The 22,252-nt window shown below is 40.9% G+C and overlaps 1 protein-coding gene across 5 annotated transcripts in view; it reads left to right on the plus strand.

Moving 5' to 3' along the window:
* The window catches only part of FNDC3A (fibronectin type III domain containing 3A), a 128,097-nt gene that overhangs the window by 75,629 nt on the left and 30,216 nt on the right, over positions 1–22,252 (plus strand). For all 5 annotated transcript variants that reach the window (XM_086620645.1, XM_086620637.1, XM_086620620.1 and 2 more), the window contains exons 5-9: positions 3,698–3,935; positions 6,400–6,672; positions 9,080–9,138; positions 18,189–18,346; positions 19,544–19,603. In XM_086620645.1, the coding sequence (XP_086476771.1) occupies positions 3,698–3,935; positions 6,400–6,672; positions 9,080–9,138; positions 18,189–18,346; positions 19,544–19,603 (788 nt within the window). The remainder of the gene's footprint in view (positions 1–3,697; positions 3,936–6,399; positions 6,673–9,079; positions 9,139–18,188; positions 18,347–19,543; positions 19,604–22,252) is intronic.

Genomic DNA, 22,252 nt, shown 5'->3' on the forward strand with positions numbered 1-22,252 from the left:
GTTCACTCAACCAAGCGGGTCTATGCCAGAACGATGTGTTTTGCTAGCACGATTAGGATAATAGATAACTTGTTTATTTTTTTAACTACTTGACATGATGCACTTAACTGCTTTTTGGAGGGTTTTTTTTTTCTGTGTAGTTGCCTGGTAGAGGCCTACTGTTGAGTTGATGTGTGATTTAGAGGCACAGTTACAGACTTGTCAAACTCTTCATTTTACACTATTAAATTTAAGGTCCCTGCTGCTATGAATTCGGTATCTATTTCTGAGTTACTTAGGCTATTAGCAGACCCAAGAAACAAATTTATAAACTAAGTAGCCTGTCTTTTTTGTGGAAGCTGCTTCCTGCATAATCTGTATCTGCTCATAAAATCATAATAAATTGCACCTTTTTTGTGTAAGCAAAAAGGACTTACATAATTAAAATTACATTTCAGTGTTTAGAGAATTTCATTGAACAGCAGAAGTTCTAGTTGCATTTACTGCTGTTAATATATCCTACCTTTAGATACCACTCTGCTGTGGTTGCACAGATATGAAGAGTGTCTTTAGTGAAATTACTCTTTCCCAATAAAGGACGATTTCTGTTTACTGAAAACAGCCCGTTTTTTAAAGTCACACAGCATGTATGTATTTTAATGCTATGTTCACTTAGGCAATTTGTATTAATTTCCAGCTCTCTATTTATGTGAGTAAGGTGATCAGCTCCATTGTGTACATATTTTTATGTCTTCTGAATGTTACTGCATATGTATAGAGATCTTCATTCTACCATTACAGCAGAGGCATTACTGTGTCTAATTGCTGTCTTTCTCGGTATAGTAGTGAAGTTTTGAAACAATTTCCTACACCAACCTCACTCTACCTTGCATTGATCCAGCTAGCAGGATAATTTTGGGGTGTACGAATCAGAGAAAATAAAAGCAGAACCTCCATTCCAGATGTACCAGGTGCACACCAACCCCTAATGGAGACATGGTAAAAACAATAACTGATTCTCCAAGCAGCTTTCTGCCATGGACTTGGTGGAAGTGTTCACACCAGGGCATGGGACTAAATCTAGCCGAGTGTAATACTCTTAAGCTTAGTGAAGTTCAAAGCAGCTTGGCACTATGTGCTTTCATCTGTTGATCTGCTCCTGTTGCACGAGGTTACTCATTGGTGTACGTGCCCGTTTCCATCACATTTCAAATGCCAGTCATAGAGTTGCCTTGTGCCTTGCTTTTCAATGTAGTCATGATATTCCAAATTCCTTTCTTCTTCTCCCCCTTTTTGGGATGTTTCATCCAAAAACGTACATTGCAGTCCCTGCTGTGGCATTATTTTACAGCATTTTCCTAGTAGTGAAGAACAATTTGTTCATTGGCATGCTGAATACTAAAGTTATTGACACCACGATAAATACAAGTTAAATTTTGCCAAGATCATCTCCAGATATTACCAACAGTCATGTATTTTTGTGAGTTCACCAGTAGTGACACAAACACATAGAGTGGATCATGATGGCAGTCTTCCCTGTCTGTGATGTGCTTCAGGAGGCACCCCTGTTCCTGGTCCAGTTGATGACCAACCCTTGTTTAGTGAAGAGCATTTTCTGCCTCGTTACTTCTACAATAGGTGCCTTTGTGCCTGCTCTCCACCAGACCCCTACATGCTGCAGACCCCAGCTGTGCTGCACGTGCCATGCACAACACACCTCAGCTCCGTGCATCTTACGTGACCACGCTTATTCTCATCATGGGATTACGTGTGTTGCTTTTGTTTATTGGAACTTCTAGCAACATTGCTAAGGGCTGCACTTGGGTCCCTCAGCAGAAGGCTATCCTGTCACATCTCCAATTTGCCATTTTTGCACAAGCCTCTTTGCTCACCAGAATCTGGTAGAGTCTGCTACAAAGGCACCTGTTTTTTGAGTAGCATGTGGCTTCCTTCAGGGTGCAAGACATTTTAGGGGCGGGGGGGGGGGGAGAAAAAAAAAATCCTTTTAAAAATTACCTTGAGTTGTGAAGGAGTCTTGAGAGGGCTGACTACCATCCTGCTAGGTTTTTGGCTGTAACAGCTTGATGCAGACAATGGCTGCTGCATGCTGACAGATGCAGTATGGCAAGTGCCTCCTGAGTTAATGTTGGTGGACTGAGTTGATGTCATGGGTGGATGATTTAGATCTCTTAAAGAACCACTGTCAAAGGCGTTAGCTAATGTGGTTTTAATATGATGTTGTAAAAGTGCAGCTTAGCATAGTTCAATAGCAAGGTTCACTCTATTAGTTACTGCATGGAAGAAGCATACAAAGGAAAATCAAGTTAGAATTGAGTTAGAATGATTCACACAGAGACCAGAGATGCAAAGGGTAAGGAGGACCCTCCCGTTGAGTCATGAGGTTCAGAGTGGACCCCCCTGCTTTCTAAACTCCTTTATGGAGCCTAGATGTGGCTAGGTCCAATCTTAGTCTCAGACTTGGACAATGATTTGTTTCTAATGGAATTATCTATACAAAGTTTATGATCATTAATATTGAGTAGCTACATGGATTAGTAGTGTTTCATTAGTATTAATTCTGTATGCTATCAATCACTTAATCGCAACAGATCCTCAGTAAGGGATCTCTCTGCCTTGGGCAAGGAAGGATCTTTTAGTCTCAGGTAGGGAATCTCAAACCTTGAGAGGTGTCCCTGTTCAAGGGGAGAGTCATCTGGCGTGCAATCCAGCTGCAATTCAGGGAGAGCTCAAATCAGGCTTATTCCAAGATCTGCCATTGGTAAAAGGTCTCTCTGCCTCAAGGAGCAACCTTGAGAGGTGTCCCAGCTCCCGTGGAGACCACCGCCATGCAGCCTAGCAGGGAGAGCTCAAAGGCTGTCGTATTTATGGAATAAAGTGGTTGGCTCGTAGTCAAATTACATGCGATGGAAAAGGTGAGCATGAGACCCCTTGTACCCGTGACTTACTTTGTTCCTTGATAAATGAGTTTTAGAAGAACCACCTGCTATTCATGTGTTAATCGTATGGTTAGTGTTCCAAGCTCATATGAATTGATGCTCACTTTGCTCCTTTGTGGGTTTTCAGAGAACAGACAGGAACGAGAGGAGTTCTTGGCCCAGCTGCAGCTCAGGCCTTTAACCTCCTTTGGAGCATGCACCAAACTACCACTAGTTTGGTTAAGCGGTCCAGTGCATCCGTCACAGTTGGACACAGAGCAAAGACCAGACACTATTGTGCCTTTTCTCTCACCGTTTATGCAGAGTGAAGTCTGTCCACCCACCAGATCACTTCTAGGGAGCAGTCCAGTTGCACTGTAGAACAAATCATAGGATCAGTGTAGCCTACAAGCAGTGTGAATGAATGAGGGTGGAAACAGGACTCCAGGGAGAAATTAGACTCATGCCGTAAATATACCTGGTTGTTTATAAGATGTTGTTACAGTCAGATTTTTTTAATAATATTTTTCTCTAGCACATTGAGAAATTACTGGCATTATTGCAGTTAATATGTTTAAAAAGAACATAAATTGCCCTTTAGTTGTCCTTGTTTTTCTTACCTTTGTGTTTTCCTTTTTTCAAATTTAAGGGTTTTACCATGGCTAGTTTTGTTTAAGTATCTGTAAAACATACCTTTCAAACTGTCGTTCCAAACATTAATTCCTTTGCTTGTTTTACTAAGCATTTCTTTGTTTTGGTGTGTGGTGTCTCTCACTGTACAGGTTATTGAGGATAATGGTGTTCGAAGGGTTGTGGTGGTTCCCCAGGCTCCAGAATTTCATCCTGGTGGTCACGCAGTGATACACAGGCCTCCACATCCCCCACTGCCTGGCTTCCTTCCTCTTCCAGCCATGATACCCCCTCCACCACGCCATATATACTCACCCGTGGCTGGAGCCGGTGACATGGCAACGCAGTACATTCCACAGTATCACACCTCACAGGTCTACGGGGATCTGGGTAAGTAGCTTATCGATATTGCAAGTTCTACCAAAGGAAATAACGCTCTATTCATTTCCAGCATGTTATGCTGATGTATGGGCTTTATCAAGGAAGATTTAGAGCCTGAATGGGAGCTATGCACAAAAGTTTTATGAGGATACCAGTCTTGTTTTTACAGAGGCTTATTATTTCAGAAGAAGTTCTTTTCATCCATTTGACTTGTGTATTCAGTGATCCACTAAACATACAGTTTATTTCTTATGTTTATCAGTTATAGATTTGCCCAGGAAAGCAATGCAGGAAGTGTTTGTAGCAATTCAGTTGATGTCTTCCCCTGAGATTAAACTTTTAAACCCATATCTGAGCACTGTTGTGAGATATCATGTCTTGCAGGTATCCTGTTTGAAGCATGAAATAGGAGTTCTTAGTATTCATTATGAAAAAAAGATGGCTATTTTTCATAAAACTGTATGCATTTAGTCTGATGTCCATATTGAAGTCCAACTTGAGTAATCACATGCCACCAACCTAAAATTAATACTGTAGTTGAAGTTATCTTTGGTAGTGCTATTGACATCTGCCTTTAATAGTGTTAAGTGGCAAAGTGTTTGTGTCTAACAACTCAGGGTTGGGTTCTTAGATTAATATTTACATTTCTGGTAGACTTGCTTTTCTTTAGATAAACTTCTGCTATAAAACAGGTGCTGACCTTGAAAGACTTCAGAGAGCAGTGCCAGGTTGCTTTAGAGAAAGAAGCTAGAAGCTGTGGAGGGGAGACTAAACACAGTTTTGTCATGTCGCTGTAGATGCGTAGATCCTCAGTGTTCTGTGATACTCCTAAAATAATCTAAAAATGTCCTTCATGTAGTCACTGTGCTTAAATAGTCATGATGTACAAAACCGTCAGATAAGAATACACCAATGTCTTGATCTTGCTGGAATTCTTCATGTTTCTGTGTTCTTAAGTTGTGATTTTCCTTGCACTACTTTGATGACAGTACATTATTAGGTGCTCTTTGGGTGCTTATTTATAGTTGTATTTCTCAGTTTCATGTAGATGGCAATTGTTTGCTTTTAGTTTGCTAAACTAAGAGATTGAAGTATGATAATTAAATGCATAAAGTACTTCTTAATGGAATAATATTTTTTAGATTTCTGCTGCTAGGTTTTATCTGTTTAAATATGAGTTCAGTGATAATTTGCAAAACTGCTAATGTAACAAAAAACCTCGATGAAGTAGGATTCTCTGCTTTTGCTTTATTTTAAATATACATGTAAGATGCCCTTGGATTTAGGGAATTAGAAGACTAGGGATGCTTTAATTTGTAACATATTTGCTACAGATTCCATTTTTTATTTTAGACTACTGACTTTGGGCTTTGACTTCTGAAAGCCATAGCCACAGTTAGGCTCCTATACAAGGAACATAAATTTAAGGGGGGAGAAGAGGGGAACCAGAAGCACTTAGAGCATGGTAGTTCTCTAACAAGAGCACCTAAATCTCTAATGGTAGTTGAAAATCAAATTTGTAAATAGTTACAGCTTAGCTAGTAGTGCTCTTAAATTTTAGCAGGAATTAAACTGACCTAAAGAAACAGAAACTGAAAAGTTCTCTAGTTTTGTGATTTTATCCTTCTTGCAAGGAAGTCTTTATTTGATCTTGTTTTCTATACTTCCTAGCACGTAAGAAAAAACAAATAATGAACTTCATTCTTCAGACTGAGTAATCCAGTTTACATGAAAATGGACAAATTCTGTGCTGGTTTTGAAGCTGGAATTTTTTGAAAGCTTTCATCATTTATCATACATAGGATTATGCTGAGGAAAGAGGTGGTGCCATTTGGTGCACTGGTTTAAAGTCTGGAGTCAGTGAGCTGTTTCTAAGCATAAAGGTGAAATGGGTAAAAATGTTAGAATTGGGCAGACAAGTTCACCAATTTGCAGTTTAATTTTTTTTCAGTAGTCCGGTACTGACTTTTTTCCAAAGCCACATTCTAACTATTTTCAGTCTTTTAGTGTTTTTCAGTTCCTCTGTGCTTTTGTGGGGTTTTTCCCTGTTGATTTCTGCTGAAGCACCATTAAAGTAATAGAGCTTTAGTTGCATAGCAAAACTTAAAACTTCTGTATTTTTATTCAGCATTAGAGCAAACCTCCTCACGTATAAGTAGCACGTTTTTCCGGTGCTGACTTTATCCTGTACCTTACAGCTCAAGGAAGATTATAGAAACATTTTAAGAATAATTTTTAAGTAGAAAAAACATGTGGGAAGGAAAGATTGTGCTTTCTCCCCTAACATGTTGTTAATGTCTAATTAGTGTGTATTAGTTTACCTGCTGGACATTTCAGTTTTCCGATAGCAGTAGAGATGTAATTTTACACACAAGCACCTACTTAAGGCGTATAGCATTTTTAAATAGATTTTTAATTACATTCTGTCCTTAGTGGCTATTTTTCTTTTTTTTTCTTCTTTTCTTTCATTTAGATACTCTGCCTGCTCATGGAAGATCCAACTTTAGAGACGAAAGGTCTAGTAAAACATATGAAAGGTTACAAAAAAAGTTGAAAGATCGACATGGAACTCAGAAGGATAAGTTAAACAGTCCTCCATCGTCTCCTCAGAAATGTCCTTCTCCTACAAGTGAACATAACGGACTTACAAAAGGACAGGATGCAACTGGTATAAGCACAGGTTCTACCAAAAGCAAGTCTTTGGGTAAAGGAAAAAGCAATTCTCAGACAGACACAGAAGTAGAAGGTAAGTGTTAATAAAAATAATATCATAGAATCGTAGAATGGTTAGGGTTGGAAGGGACCTCAAAGATCATCTAGTTCCAACCCCCTTGCCATGGGCAGGGAAATCCTCCACTACACCAGGTTGCCCAAAGCGTCATCCAACCTGGCCTTGAACACCTCCAGGGATGGGGCATCCACAACTTCTCTGGGCAACCTGTTCCAGTACCTCACCACCCTCAATGTAAAGAATTTATTTCTTATATCTAGCCTAAATCTGCCCTCTTTCAGTTTAAATCCATTGCCCCTTGTCCTATCACTGCATGCCCTTGTAAAAAGTCCCTCTCCAGCTTTCCTGTAGGCCCCCTTTAGGTACTGGAAAGCTGCTATATATATCATGCAAATCGATTGTCTGGCTGAGCATAGCATTTGTGGATAGAGCACTGCACTTTGACAATCCTGAAGGTGAGAGTAGCCTGTAACTGCCTTGACTTACATAGAGTGGAGTTAAAGGCAATCGACCTGCACCTCGCACTGGAGCGATGGGTCTAAGAGAACGAAACTACTGACATGCAAGTCTCCATACAGGTTTGAGCAAATCTTGTTGGTCACACTTCGTGACAACATTTAAAGAAAAATCTGTGCTTTATCCAGAGTTATTGGTGCCTACATTTTGCGAAATCACTGAATATCGATGGCCTGCTTGATATTGCGGAAAACATGGGGAAAAAAAACAGCTGTTTGGTACAGGAAACCTACATTCAACTTGTTAAAAGAGAATATTTTGTAAAAGAGATACCATTGTAACATGAAATTCACATAATGCCTCTCTCTACCAACTCATTATTGAAAGGCCTTTGTAGAAAAAGACTAGTCCTCACCCTAGTCAGTGTGATTTCATGATTTCTAAGACACTAATACCTTGATTTCATCAGAAAGCTTGTGAATCTTATAAATGGACTGAATTCATTCAGTCTTGGTCATACAGTTGTTGTCAAATCTGATGATGTGTCACTATGCAACTTTCAGGTCATTGGCATAGCATGTCAGATTCAGAACATAACGTCAAAGGCTTGTCGTCAGCCAAGTACAATTTTCTTAGATCATGGAGTTGTCGCTAGTAATGCCGAAGGGAAACAGCCATGATTTTCTCAAGTCATTGAAGTTTGCTTTGAGATGATGATTTTCTGCCAATGTATATTAGATTGCTGTAGACCAAAAGGAATGTACTACCAAAAGGAAGTATGTCTAACTAAGACGAGGAAATCTCAACCTAAAAGAGCTGTTTAAAAACGTGTGTAGATGATACCCTGTGAAAGCTTAGTACCAGGGGACACCTTTGAAATACAACCTGAATTCAGAAGTTGGGAACTGTTGCTCCAAACTTGTATGAATACCTGTCACTGTAGTGCCAGGGTGGCATTTGTCTTGGCTTCTGTTAACTTTCTGTTAGTTGGTATTTATCTGTGAGATAACTTTACCAAGGCACAGGTGATAAAATGTACTGTTGCTTACATGTGTTACAAAAATTATGTTAACGGTTCCTTAGAAGTCTATTATGTGAAAAATAGTAAAGTCCACTTTTCAAAATTATTTCTTTCAGGAGACCTTTTGTAGAATTTTGTATTGTGACTTGTGATAACAAACAGAAGTCAGAAAGGCGTTTAATTAGTTATAAACTTTGAAATATACAGTTATAAACAGATTTGACGTGTTTTTTAAATAATTTTATCAGGCTTTGTTTTTCTTTTATTTTTCTTTTCACTTTATTTTTCTTTTTACTCTAAGGCAGGTTAAGTGAACTAAAATGCCTTGCCGCACCGTCAAAACTGACTAGCCTGTTCACTTAGATTATTGGGATAATAAAATTTTAATATTATGTGAGAGAAAGCACATAAAACACTTTGTATAAACTTACTGAGTCCTCTGTAATGCTCAACTATACCTTCAGCTGCAACAAAACACCTTAGATTCTTCCCCTGAGATGTAACTGTAGGCTAAGCTGAGGTTTGCCTTTGCAATTGAGGGAAGCCAACTCCTACCAGTAGTCCTCCATATGATGTGCAATAACATATTTAAAGTACTGTAACTTGACTGCATCTACATCCAATGAGAAATCTATAGGAAGTATCTCAGCCAAGAGCTTAAGTTCTCCAGAGCAGTAGTTTGTTTAAAGTTATACATTAATAAAAGATAAGCAGACTTTCTGTATTCCATTAAATCATAGAACAGATTTAGAAATAGTTTTGTATTAACAACTACTTCTTCTTTGGTTTTACATTGCTCCGGATGAATGCAAGTTGGCAAGGTGTTCTATTTTATACGTGTTTTAGTCTATGCGCAATTGTTGAATTTGGAGAGCTATTTCACGGTAAAGTCACTGAACAATATTCATGGGTACTTTTTGTTTGCTTTGATTTTTGCTTTTTAAGAAAAGGATGAAGAAACAAAAGCACTTGAAGCACTTCTTTCAAATGTAGCCAAGCCAGTGGTAAGTAAATAAAACTTTCCATAAAATCAGAATGTATTTGTTGCTAGTTTATACAGTTACACCTCCTTTTCTCTCTGCAAGTTTAAAGAATCTTTAACTTCCAGCACTAAAGAAAACTCACTAAACTTCCAGACACTGAAATGTAAATGACCTGAGTAATTTTTAGTGTATTAACATATATGAAGCTAAAATTGTCTTGGTGCTTATTATGTAGAATTCTTCTTGACCACTCTGTGAAATCTCAATATTAACATGATTATAATAGATCATGGATAGGCACACCCTCCTTTGGGTTAAACACTGGCTGGATGGCCGGGCCCAAAGAGTGGTGGTAAATGGGGCTAAATCCGGCTGGAGGCCGGTCACCAGTGGGGTTCCCCAGGGCTCAGTGCTGCGTCCAGTTCTGGTTAACATCTTTATCAATGACCTGGAGGAGGCGATTCAATGCACCCTCAGTAAATTTGCGGACGACACCAAGCTGGGAGGCTGTGTCGATCTGCTCGAGGGTAGGGAGGCCCTTCAGAGGGATTTGAACAGACTGGATCGTTGGGCTGAGGCCAATGGCATGAGCTTTAATAAGGCCAAGTGCAGAGTCCTTCACTTGGGGTATAAAACCCCCAGGCATCGCTATAGGCTCGGGGAAGAGTGGCTGGAGAGCTGCCTGGCGGAGAAGGACCTGGGGGTGTTGGTTGACTACCGGCTTGATATGAGCCAGCAGTGTGCCCAGGTGGCCAAAAAGGCCAATGGGATACTGGCGTGTATCAAGAATAGTGTGACCAGCAGGAATAGGGAAGTGATCCTGCCCCTGTACTCGGCACTGGTGAGGCCGCACCTGGAATATTGTGTCCAGTTTTGGGCCCCTCACTTTAAGAGAGATATTGAGCTCCTGGAGCGAGTCCAAAGAAGGGCGACTAAACTGGTCAAGGGGCTGGAAAATAAAACTTATGAGGAGCGGCTGAGGGAGTTGGGGCTGTTTAGCCTGGAGAAGAGGAGGCTGAGGGGAGACCTGATTACAGCCTACAAATACTTGAGAAGGGATGGTGGGGAGGTAGGGGAAGGGCTCTTTACATTAGTGTTGGGTGATAGAACAAGAGGAAATGGGTATAAGCTTAGTCAGGGGAGTTGGATGTTAGGAAGTATTTCTTCTCTGAAAGGGTTGTCAGCCACTGGAATAGGCTGCCCAGGGAGGTGGTTGAGTCCCCATCCCTGGATGTGTTTAAGAATAGGGTGGATGATCTACTTGGGGATATGGTTTAATGGGGATTAGGGACGGTTGGACTCGATGATCTCTAAGGTCTTTTCCAACCTAGAAATCTATGAATCTATGAAATATAGAAAGAAAATATATAGAAAGAGCTTGTAACATTGCCAGTAACATAACAATGATGCTTAACATAAGGTGATGCTTAACATCATCTCTGTACTGTAAAATCTGTTCTCAATTTGCTGTGACATTGTTTAGTTCAGGAAACAATGTTACACACCAGATATCTCTAAGCATGAGAGATACCTGGTGAGGTTTTGAAAAATCTTATTTGTGAAGTAAAGAAAAACTAGGGCAGATTTCTCTTTAAGAATCTCTGGCACCTCCAGGAAAGAGACATAAAATTCACCAAGGAAGGTGACTGTCAGCAGTGGGCTTCCGATTTAACCTGCTTGAAAATCTACCTTTTCAGTTTGTAAAACTGTAATTTGTAACCTCTGTGTAGAGAGTCTTTGAAGAACCGTTGCCAAATTCAGCAGTTTCTTGCATTTTAGAACAGACTTATGCTCTGTTCTTTCATCAGCTGGACCTCCTCTGTCCTCACCTTTCTGTGAGAGTTTACACAGCTTTTCCAAAACTTCCACCTCAATCAGTCCTCAGTCCACCAGCTTGTCTGAGTAAAAACAGTCTGTGTTCCCTATTGTGAACTACGAAAAGTCCATGCAGCTCCAGCTCCAGGAGGAGCTTGCCGTAGGTTTGTCCGGTCGGTCAGCTACTTCCTCCGTAATCAGGCACCTTGCTTTTCATCCTTTGTCAGTTCTCAGCTTACCACACCACACGTGTGCCTGCACTCACATGCACACACTTCACAAAACTAATGAAGAAGAGAAAGCTTTTATGGAAGGGAGGACATGCAGAGACAAGAAGATGAAGGAGGAAAAAGGATCAGATTTAATGATCATCGGACTTCCAACAATTCCATTTGTCAGCTACATAACTCCTGCCCTTCACCTCCCAGACAACCTAGCCTCTGTTTTAGTGACCAGTCTTGATTCTTCTTTCCTATGTTATTTTACAGCGTGATGAGGAGAGACTGAGAGAGCTGGGACTATTTAGCCTGGAGAAGAGAAGGCTCAGGGTGATCTTATCAATGTATATGGAGGTCTGCAGGGCAAGTGCAAAGAGAGTGGAGCCGGGTTCTTTTCAATGTGCACAGTGTCAGGATCAGAGGCAGTGGGCACAAGCTGAAACACAGGAGGTTCTCTCTGAACATCAGGAAACACTTTTTTTACTGTGAGGATGACTGAGTGCTGGCACAGGTTGCCCAGAGAGTTTGTGGAGACTACCTCTTTGGAGATTGTGAAAAGCTGTCTGGATGTGTTTCTGGACAGCCGGCTTTTGGTGACCCTGCTTGAGCAGGAGAGTTGGACCAGTTGACCTCCAGGGGTCACTTCCAGCCTCAGCCATTCTGTGATTCTGTGGTGCTTCAGGGGCTGAGCAGGGATTGTAATTACAGAGACATCCTGCTGTGTCCAAGCATCGGAATGGGTTAACATGTCTTCAGTGCCCCTGTGTATTTAGTGGCTAAGCAGCATGGAGGTGGAAGCTGTCTGAATCAAATCCTATAAGAAAGAGTTTAGAGAGCTGAGATGAAGAAATGGAGAGGAGTTAGCTGATCCTAGCTGTTGCTGCGGTGTAGATAGTGACTGGAAGAGTCAATCAGTAGCACTTAACAGGATGACCTTGACAATTGGAGCTAGTGGAGAGGCAGTAAAAAGAATTTTTGGAGGGCAAATTGGGACTGAAAAGAAAGCTTAGGGGGAGATCAAGGTGCGTGGGAGAAAGGAACTAAGAGGAGAAGAAACAGCTCTAACAAGAAGCACAAGTCCAAAGGACAACCCAGACTTGAGGAGTCCTAAAACAAGTGAGTAGTCTAAGATGAGAAAATGAGGCCAGGAACAAACAGAATGGTAGGTGTGAACTTTTGGAAGAACAAGATGGAGAGCAAGTAGCTTTTCTGTTTGTTAGTTTTACAAGCAAACTGATAATGAAAGGGTGATGGGAGTCTCAATGTCTTGTTAGAAAGACAGAGAGTGTTGGAGATAGTGGACAGTAGTAGCAAGAGGCTGAAACTGCTTAAGAGAGATGAAGATTGGTGAGACAACGATACCAGAACTTTATTGAGAGACTAAAGGGCTGAAGTCTGGGGTGTGGTAAACAAGAAGTACAGCCTGGAATGGAGAACTGTTGATTAGGACCAGACTTCAAGAAGCTGGAGAAAAAGGGTCATAAAGGGTTATGGCTGTAAGAAATGAGTGTAAGTCTACATCTGATAGCACTGATTTTTATCCAGGACCTAGAAAGTAATCCAGCTTTCCCACATCTCATCTTTCTTCTGACAGCAAGTACCTCCAAAGTCCTACCAGCAGAGGTTTTGTTTTGCTGCCTGTTGTTTCACTGCCCAGCTATGCATCTCATCTCCACAGATGTTAGCAAATCTCTGTTGCTATCACTCTGTTAGATCAAGCAGTAGACACTTGTACAGCAGATCTAAAGGCTCTAGGCTTGCTGTAGGATGATGCTAGAAAGTATTTAAGGAGTCATTTGCTATTTAAAAATATGAAAAATATGAATGATATAAATATACACACACACATATTCTAGGAAAAGACGTATCAGAATACTGTTAGAAGAATTCTATTCTGTTCTCAAAGTGAAAAAAGAAAGATTTGGTACTAGTGCTGGTCCATTGTGTTCAAGATTACAATAGCCTTTTGGTTTTGTTTTTTTAACACAACAACATGCTGTTCTTTCTGTATGGTCCCTGCCATTCAGTGTACAAAACACACCTGCTTTGGGAATGGATCAGGGTTGTGTAGCTAAAGGGACTGGTGTCTTTGACCTTTTTTGACTCTGAGTCATGAGAGTCTGTCCCAACAAGGGAGCACGTGTCTAATTTAGCCACATACTGCATCAGAATGGATGCAGGAACAAATTTTGCTGCAAGGTTAGCTTACTGCAAGGTAGTGCTGTCACTGGGGCATGCTGGACCGCAGTGTTCTCAGTGGCCTTCAAGTTACGAGTGCCTGCTGTGTGTCATTAACTTTGTGAGAATGTGAGTGATCCTTTCTATCCTGACTAGAAGCAGGGGGATCAGTTCTCTAGATGTAGGCACAGTCCTCTGCCAGTGGTCAGGGCATACAGGGATGCCATCCAAGTCTGGGGTGTCATCAGTGGCTGCGTTGCCAAGGGGAATGATAATTCCAGGCTTCCTGGGGTGGTTAGATCGAGACTGAGAAATGTCATCAACAGGTGGTGTCTTCTGCTGTGTTGCTAATGACATATAAAAAAGCAGTGGAGTGCCAGTAGTTTCGTTTTCTTTCGCTTTCTTCCACCCTCAGCACTCAACCATCCATGCCTTTTAGGCAAGCACTCCATTACCCGTCCTCACCATGTCCTTACCTGAACATCATTGCATGTAGCTGTGTGCCTACGAGTGATCTCTTCGCAGACCTCAGAAGACATCACAGACTTAAGCAGTAGTAGTCTGCTACAGACTAGTCATCGTACACAAGACAAAAAGCCAGACTTCCAGCACTTGGAGATGTTTGTGCTTTGTGAAGGCAAGGGACTCTCAGGGCTGTGGATGGGTAGAAGACTAGCTGATGTTGCAACTTAGGGGAGTGTGACATAAGAGAATGGGAGGCTGCGTTACCTACTTAGCCCTTGCAGGATTAGAAGCAACCCTCCCACAGTTTCTCCAAGGAAACGTTTTTCTCACCCTCCCACAAGTGAACCAGGAGATTGTGTTATTTCACACCTTCCGTTTGTAGTTCTCATCAGAAATATTCATGCAATTTTTGATAAATGTTTTGCTTGAAGCACTCACTGTGGGGATGGTGCCATGATGCTCCTCTTGATGGATCATCAACACACTATTCCCTGGTTGAACTTCAGTGCTGGCACAGGCAATACTGGATACTGGCTGTGGTGGTAGTCATATGATCTGATGATGGTATGGGTGCTGTCCAGTATAGTGTCCGTTGCACCATATCCTGCTCCAGAAAGCCCAGAGTAGTGCTGGAGGCTGTGACCTGTCCTGGGCTGTCCCATATCTTAATGCCCAGGCCCAGGGCATGCACATCTAAATGAAGTGGTGGGCTCCGTGGTGTGCTTTCATTCACATATCTCTTTCACTTCTGTGCAATATGGGACGCATCAGCTTTACTGCCTCCAGACTCTGTTAGGTGTTCTTATGAACATGTTCTCATTTTCTTAAACTTTTCACTGTATGGGTCCCCTATCCTTTCATATATGGCAGTGTTAAGTCAAGTTGGTAACGTGGTACTGCCATCAGATCACCTTTCTACCAGGGAGGTCTTGAACTTTTATATATCCAAATATAAGTTGGAATGATTCTACGGATTGCACTATGCTGAGTCCTCAGCGTTTGAGCAGAGTCCTCACCAGCTGTCATGTCCTTTAACCAAATAACAAAGCAAGCAAAAGAGAAGACAAGGGGACCTGAAAAGGTAAAAGCAAAATGAAGAATGGAGCTTTCCTTATAGACTTTATTTTATTTTTCTTTACTTTTAATATCTTCTGTCTTTAATCCTGTTAACTGTTTTTGTTTCATTGAATCTTTCATCTTCTGTTGTAATTTCTGTTAAATCGTAGCGGCTAACATATTTCTCCTTTTAACCCATATGCATACGTGTCCATGTGTATGATAGAGAATTTATATCATTTTTATACATTGCAGCTTTTTATGTACTGTTAGGATGTCCTTAATTCCCAGCTTCTGTGAATACCTTCCACATTGCATTTCTGATCATGTTCAGTTGCACTGACTGTTGCTTTTAAGCTTTGGCAAATTTGCCACAGCAAAGCTTCAACTCTTCATAATATTCTTTAGTCCCATACTCTGTTTACATAAAGGAAAACCACCAAAACAACATTCATAGTCACTGATTTTTAGCTTGGTACATAACACTGCTTCATTGTGTTGCAGTTACTGTGTTAACAGTCATCATCTATTATTTTGGAAGTCTTATGGAAGGTTTACATGAGTTGACCAACAAATACTGCCCTGGGGGAGTAATTCGGGATAACAGTATTTCATGCAGTCAGACACTTAAAGAACATTTCACGCTGTTTTCTGTTGACATACAATGATTTCCACTGATACTCTGGGTTTAATTTTACTAGTCAAAGTCCTGTGAGTTGTCTGTTACTCTGTAGACTCGAATGTTGTCTTTCATCTCCCTGGCACTCACGCTGCTCTCTCTGTACCGAACAGTTGAAACCTCTAATCTTTTAGTGTTCCAGTAAGATGTAATGCCACCTTTCACTCATACCAGCCACATTACTTCTCTGTTCTAAAAGAAGATAGCCAGACTAAGATGTATGAAGAGAACTGTAATCTGTCAAGTGTATAAGGTAGTTTGGCATTAGTAAAGCATTAGATGGGATGTTACGTGCAGTTCTGGGCAAAGCACTAAAGCAGGAGATAGGGAACAGTGAGAATGATCAGAGATTTAGATAAATGAGGGGAGACACAAATGCTAACAGTCTTCAAACACATAAGAGAGAACTGCAGAAAAGGAAGGGAAGATCTAACGTTCAACTCCATGGTGGCTAGGACAAGTAGGCTTAGCTGGTTCTTTCTTCAGTAGCCTCTGTGCTGTCTTCTGCAACCCAGGAGGGAGGGATTAAGATTGTCTGAGAGGGAGCTTTAACCACTGCAGATGCTTCCCACAACTCCGAAGACTTCCAGAAATGCTAGAATTGTACTGAGGTGGTTGTAATTACTGTTAGTGTAGTTTGTGACCGCATCAAGATTATAGTGGAATTTCTCTTAGCAAACTTTGAATTGTGTTTCCAAGAACTTCAGAGGGTAATCTTATAGAAAGACTTGATTCCTTTCAGGATGTGATATACAGTCCTGATAGCATATAAGGGTTTAGTGACATTATTTCCGAGACATTGAGGTTCATCTAGTTTGATTTTCCTACTTTCTGTTTGTCAGTTATCAATACATTATTTCCTCTGCTTCATTCTTGACGTTGACCCATTCTGATGTTTGGTTGAGTAGATTATAGCAGTTGTGAAGATAGCATTTTAATTCTGATACTCTGATAATAGATTTCCAAAAGCAATTATTCCCAAAATAGATATATATTACAGTCATATTGTATAACTAGTAATTTCATGTAATACGTTTTCTGTTCTCTTATGAAATGATTGGAAACAGTAGGCGGGTGCAACATATAAACCACAGTAGCAGATGTGCAGTATTAATTAACACCCACAAATTTCTAGACTTCCTTCTATAATGGATCCTAAAAATTCATAATCACGTGCACACACGTGCGCACTTATGTACAGAAATATGAGCATTCCCAGCCCCTTGCAGCACACATGGGCTTCAAGCAGCACCCACTCTCCTAGAAGTGTGGATACCCCTAATTGCACATCTCCTTTGGGAGACCTGGGTGCTTTAGCTTTGCATGTAGCTGTGTTATTCCCTAAAATGTGTTATTCCCTACAATCTGCTAATCCACAGGCCATTGAGAAAACTCTGCACCAGGTCGTGTGTGCCCACCAAAGCTGCGGGTCCCTGCCTGCTGCACCCCAAGCTGCTGTCACACCAACTGGAGTTTGGCTACTCAGGGCTTCCATCAGGCATAGATAGGGGTGGCAATGGTGGCAGGGCAACTTCTCGTGCTGTCAGGCCAGGTTTTGACCATTGCTCTCTTCCACTCCAGCATCTTTTATCCCTGGTACAAATTTTCATGCTGCTTTTATACTTATGAACTGATTGAAGGAAGTCTTCATTTCAGAAGTCTCTTTGTGATTGCCAGGTTACCATGTAATCCACCCGAGGGTCACTGCCGTTAGCACAATGAGTCTGTTGGGGCAAGCGCTTCTCAGACAGTTGGAGGTGTTGCATTTCCACACACTGTTTATGCTCATATTTCTGTCACATCAACTGTTGTTAGCCAAGCGTTTCTGCAAAGGGAGAGCTGTGCAGGCAAGCACCACCACAGGAATTCTTTTAGGATGTTTCCCACATATACATATATATATGTGTGTGTGTGTGTATACATGTGTGTACGTGGACCTTGTGAGCATGCTTTCATTGCAAGCGCCTGAGCTCATATTAGATTATGTGTTGTAATATTCTGTTCACTAACAGAGTACTAGATTAGAGCCTCAGGGAGTTGTATTCCTATTAATATTGTGATCGAAAACAATTTTCTGAGATAGTTAACCAAATAAGTTCTAATCTATTGGGAAAGTCTACTTGTCGCAGTCATAATTAAATGCCCAAAGCAGAGTTTCTTTATCTGCCACAATAATGCCAGTCATTTTGGACAAATTCCTGAGCTTGTATATATTTCATATGAAAACCAAGTCAGGAAGAAGATATTAAAATAAATCATAATATCAGCCATGTAAAAAAAAGAAAAGTCTGAAACATTTATTGAATGTTTAATTTAAGTCATTTAATGAAATGACTAATTCACGATATACACTTGCCATCTCTTGTGCTTCATAAATGATACAGTCATTTTTATGTAGCCCACTAGGTGGCATTTGTTACTTAGAAGTTTGATTGCACTCAGCCCTGAGCCCTAGGATTGCAGTTTTCTTATGACATTTCTTAGATTTCCAGTTTGATTTCATTTGTAAAAACTAACTGGTAGCTATTAGATGAGTATAAATACTCTGATATGATAATGCTATATGATTTTCTTCTATTTTATTTGATCCTACATGGCAAATCAGTGTTTATATCCAAAAGCATTTAAATGGCAGAGGTCTCAAAGTTGTATTTCTACAGGTATCAGACATCCAGGCAAGAACAGCACTGCTTATATGGTCCCCTCCATCCAGCGATACCAGAGAAGATGCTGACAAGAATGACATACCAGATGTTTATACTTACGAAGTAATGATTTCAAATACCGGAAAAGATGGAAAGTACAAAACTGTATACGTGTAGGTGTTTATAATCTTTAATTAATTGCTGTTGCATTGAATTATGTGGCTTAAAACCTCATTAAAAATCTGCCTTTTGTCCAGAGATTTCAATAATTAGCAGTTTTGTGCAACTTCTCTTTTGAAACAAACTACCTTTTTTCAGTAGAATTGGTTCTGATTTATTATTGGAGTCTCTACCATCAGTTAGAATTTAAAGACTTTGTTCTTAGGTATTGGAAGCATGTTTTAATATCACTTAGCTGTATTTCAACCAGCTGCACTAGAAACTGTGGATTCTCAATTAGTGAGATATATAAGTAAGCAGAAATACAAATTGTATTTCTAGTTGTTTACTTCAGCACATGCTTCTGCTCCCAGTGAGGCTATCCCTCCATTCCCTGAAAATGCTCTTGGTAAGAGACAGTCTTAAGATATGAAATAAAGTAAGTAGATTCACACAGAACACAATTCTAGCAGCAGCAAAACAAACAAAACTCTTCAATTGTTTCATTCCTAATACAAATGGGTTTTGATTGTTTTTTGCAACTTGGAGAAATAAAACATAAAATTTACCATTAAGGGTGCAGAGCTCTGTGATAATTACAAATCTGTGTAGTTAGCTAGTTTCTTAGTCACCTTCCATGAATTTCTTAGCAGCAGTACATGAAACTCAAGTTAGATATCCCTGTCCTGGAAGCTTAGAGGAAAAGAAATGAGCTTTGCTAGCATAAGCTGATGCCAGTAAAAGCAGACTAATAGATGTCACTGAGGTGCCTTTTCCGTTTACTGGGCTCTAACAAGTAGGTTATATACAGTCATTTACAGCTTTAGGTAATCGTTTCTGCAAGGCCGAACTGAGCTTCTAAAGACTCCAGTACTTTGATGGTGTTTGTGAAATAAATACATGCGAACACATGCAGCTGATTATCCCAAGTAAAGAGGACATCAGTTATTCTTAAAAAAAAATGAACAAACAGAACAACAACAAAAAAAAAACAAACCAGCAGAGCAAAACAACAGGAATCCAATGTAAGAAGCCTCTAAAATTTAAAGATAAATGCATTTTCATTTTCTATATTTAGCAACAGAAACAAGCCGTTAGCAAATATATTTCTTAGAAGGAGTGTTAAGTGGATGGGTTAGATGATGTGTGTCTTTTTATAAATGTATGAGATTCTGAAACAGTCTCTTAAACAAAATCATATCTCTTTCCAGTGGAGAAGAAAATAAAGTTACCGTAAATGATCTCAGGCCAGCAACTGATTACCATGCAAAGTAAGTATCTCCTTCTCTATTTATTAGATTCAGTGGAAATGTTTTAAAAGTTTCGTTGGATCTGTATATTTGTGTAAGTCTTCAGAGATTCTTTACCACATCTCACCCTCCTTTCAGTCACAAATTAACGTTGTTGCCTTAGCTGACCACTCAGTCCATTTTGGAAAACAGAAAATTGTTGCACCCTCATCCAACATCCAAGAGTGATGTTTTTCTGTCCTTGGAGCCAGGCACAGATGCTGCTTGCTTTCTGTTTCCCAGAAGCAGCAGGGGGAGATACCTTGCACAGGAACATGCTCGCTGCTGGCCACCTGAAGGTCAGGTTATGCTGCTTTTGCTTTGCTCCAGCAGACCGGTGAATCTTACCCCATATGCGTTACACTGAGTTAGGGGCATATTTAGTAATTCTACTCTTCTAGCAGAGTTTGATTCCTCGCTATGTCCTACTGAAGAAATAGCATGGGATTTGAAAGATGTAGGTAGGTGTTCTTCCCTCCTTTTTTACGTATGGGAAGGCTGTCTTATTTCTTGGTTTAAAACAAACAGTATGAATATAGCAGTTTATAAATACGTAACATTGTTAAGACAGAAGTGAAGGCCACCTTAAAAGTACTGCCTTTTCAAGAAATAATTGCAAGTGGAGAGTGCAGCTTTAGAAGTGACTGAACATGCAGCAGGTGAGGGATTTTATTCTCTTGAATTGTGTGGAGAACCCCAAGACTTCTCTGTATTGACTGGGAAACCAATTTAGAGGCACAGGGAACAGAAGTGTGTCTGAGTGAGGATCCGAGTCAGAAATGCTGTTCCTCTTTCCACATGAGCTTTAGAACATCAGCAGTAGGGAGGAGGAGGATTTCTGGTTTGTAAGTCTTTTGATTAGCGTTTGCTCAAATGGAAGAGCTACGTTTCTGGTCCTCAGTGTGAGAGGGTCTCTACTAGTGCTATTTTCCAGGGTATTGTCTTGCTTGCCAAACCAGAAGCAAAAGAGGATTGGACTGTTCTTCATCACACATCTCATTGAATTTGGCCCACTGTATGGCCTGCAGCACAGGTTCAGGAGAAGGATGAATGATAAATTGACTCAAAACTCTTCATATGAAGTTTTTCCCTGTGATTTTATACCTATTTTTAGTAGTGTTTATGCACTTTACCCAACAATGTCTAAGTTGAAAATACATGAAGCATAAGGGTCAGAGCCTAGGACTTTTTTTTCTTATGTAAGTCCTTAAAATCAGGCTACATTCTGGTCATTGTAGAGAATGCATGGGAATAGATGACTTGGCCATCTAAGCTCTTTCTGAACGAGGAGTTAAACAGAATTCTGCCAGTGCGAACACTGCCCAAAACCAGTGAAGACCAGAAAGACTGAACTATGAAGATAACTACAAATTACATACATACAACTGTATGCAAGCACAAACAACTTTGTGTGCAACATTAGTCACTGTTCAAATGTTTCACTCTCCCTGTTCAGGAAATTCACAAAGCAAAATTTCCTGTGACTTACTGTTCACGCAACAAGAGCACATGAGGACTTCTGCATATTCATGAGAAGGCAACCCAGGTCTTATACCAGTGATCAGAGGAAAGGTTTTTTTGGGATTTTGTTTTCCCTTTAAAAGGAACAGGTGAATCAGAAGAAAATAAAGGGCAGGTTCACCCAAGGAGGAGACAAGGCATGGCTACATAGCTGGTGGGGGTGGGGGGGCAGAGTGCAGGGGAGGCCAGATAATAATCCTATGTTTAATTTTGGAGAAAAGCTATTAGAAAAACAAACCACTTCTCTTTGAGACAGAAGAAATCTCATGGACAGTGAGACTGAGTGCACCCTCAGCAAGTTTGCTGATGACACCAAGCTGTGTGGTGTGGTCGACACACTGGAGGGAAGAGGTGGGCCTGTGAGAGTCTCATGAAGTGCAACAAGGCCAAGTGCAAGGTCCTGCACGTGAGTCAGGGCAATCCCAAGCACAAGTACAGACTGGGCGGAGAATGGATTGAGAGCAGCCCTGAGGAAAAGGACTTGGGAGAGTGCTGGTGGATGAGAAGCTCAACATGAGCTGGCGATGTACGCTGGCAGCCCGGAAAGCCAACTGTATCCTGGGCCGCATCCAAAGAAACGTGGCCAGTAGGTTGAGGGAGGGGATTCTCCCTCTCCACTATGCTTTTGTGAGACCCCACCTGGACTACTGTTTTCAGCTCTGGGGACCTCAACATAAGAAGGATATGGAGCTGTTGGAGCAGGTCCAAAGGAGGGCCATGAAGATGATCCGAGGGCTGGAGTACCTCTCCTATGAAGACAGGCTGAGATTGTTCAGCCCGGAGAAGAGAAGGCTCCGGGGAGACCTTGTAGCAGCCTTCCAGTACCTGAAGGGAGCCTACAAGAAAGCTGGAGAGGGACTTTTTACAAGGGCAAGTAATGATAGGACAAGGGGTAATGGCTTTAAACTGAAAGAGGGGAGATTTTGATTAGATGTAAGGAAGAAATTCTTCACTGTGAAGGTGGTGAGGCACTGGCACAGGTTGCCCAGTGAAGTTGTGGATGCCTCATCCCTGGAAGTGTTCAAGGCCAGATTGGATGAGGCATTGAGAAACCTGGTGCAGTGGAGGGTGTCCCTGCCTATGGCAGGGGAGTTGGAACTAGATGATCTT

This window comes from Tauraco erythrolophus, chromosome 1, assembly GCF_009769465.1.
Source record: "Tauraco erythrolophus isolate bTauEry1 chromosome 1, bTauEry1.pri, whole genome shotgun sequence".
NCBI lineage: Eukaryota > Metazoa > Chordata > Aves > Musophagiformes > Musophagidae > Tauraco > Tauraco erythrolophus.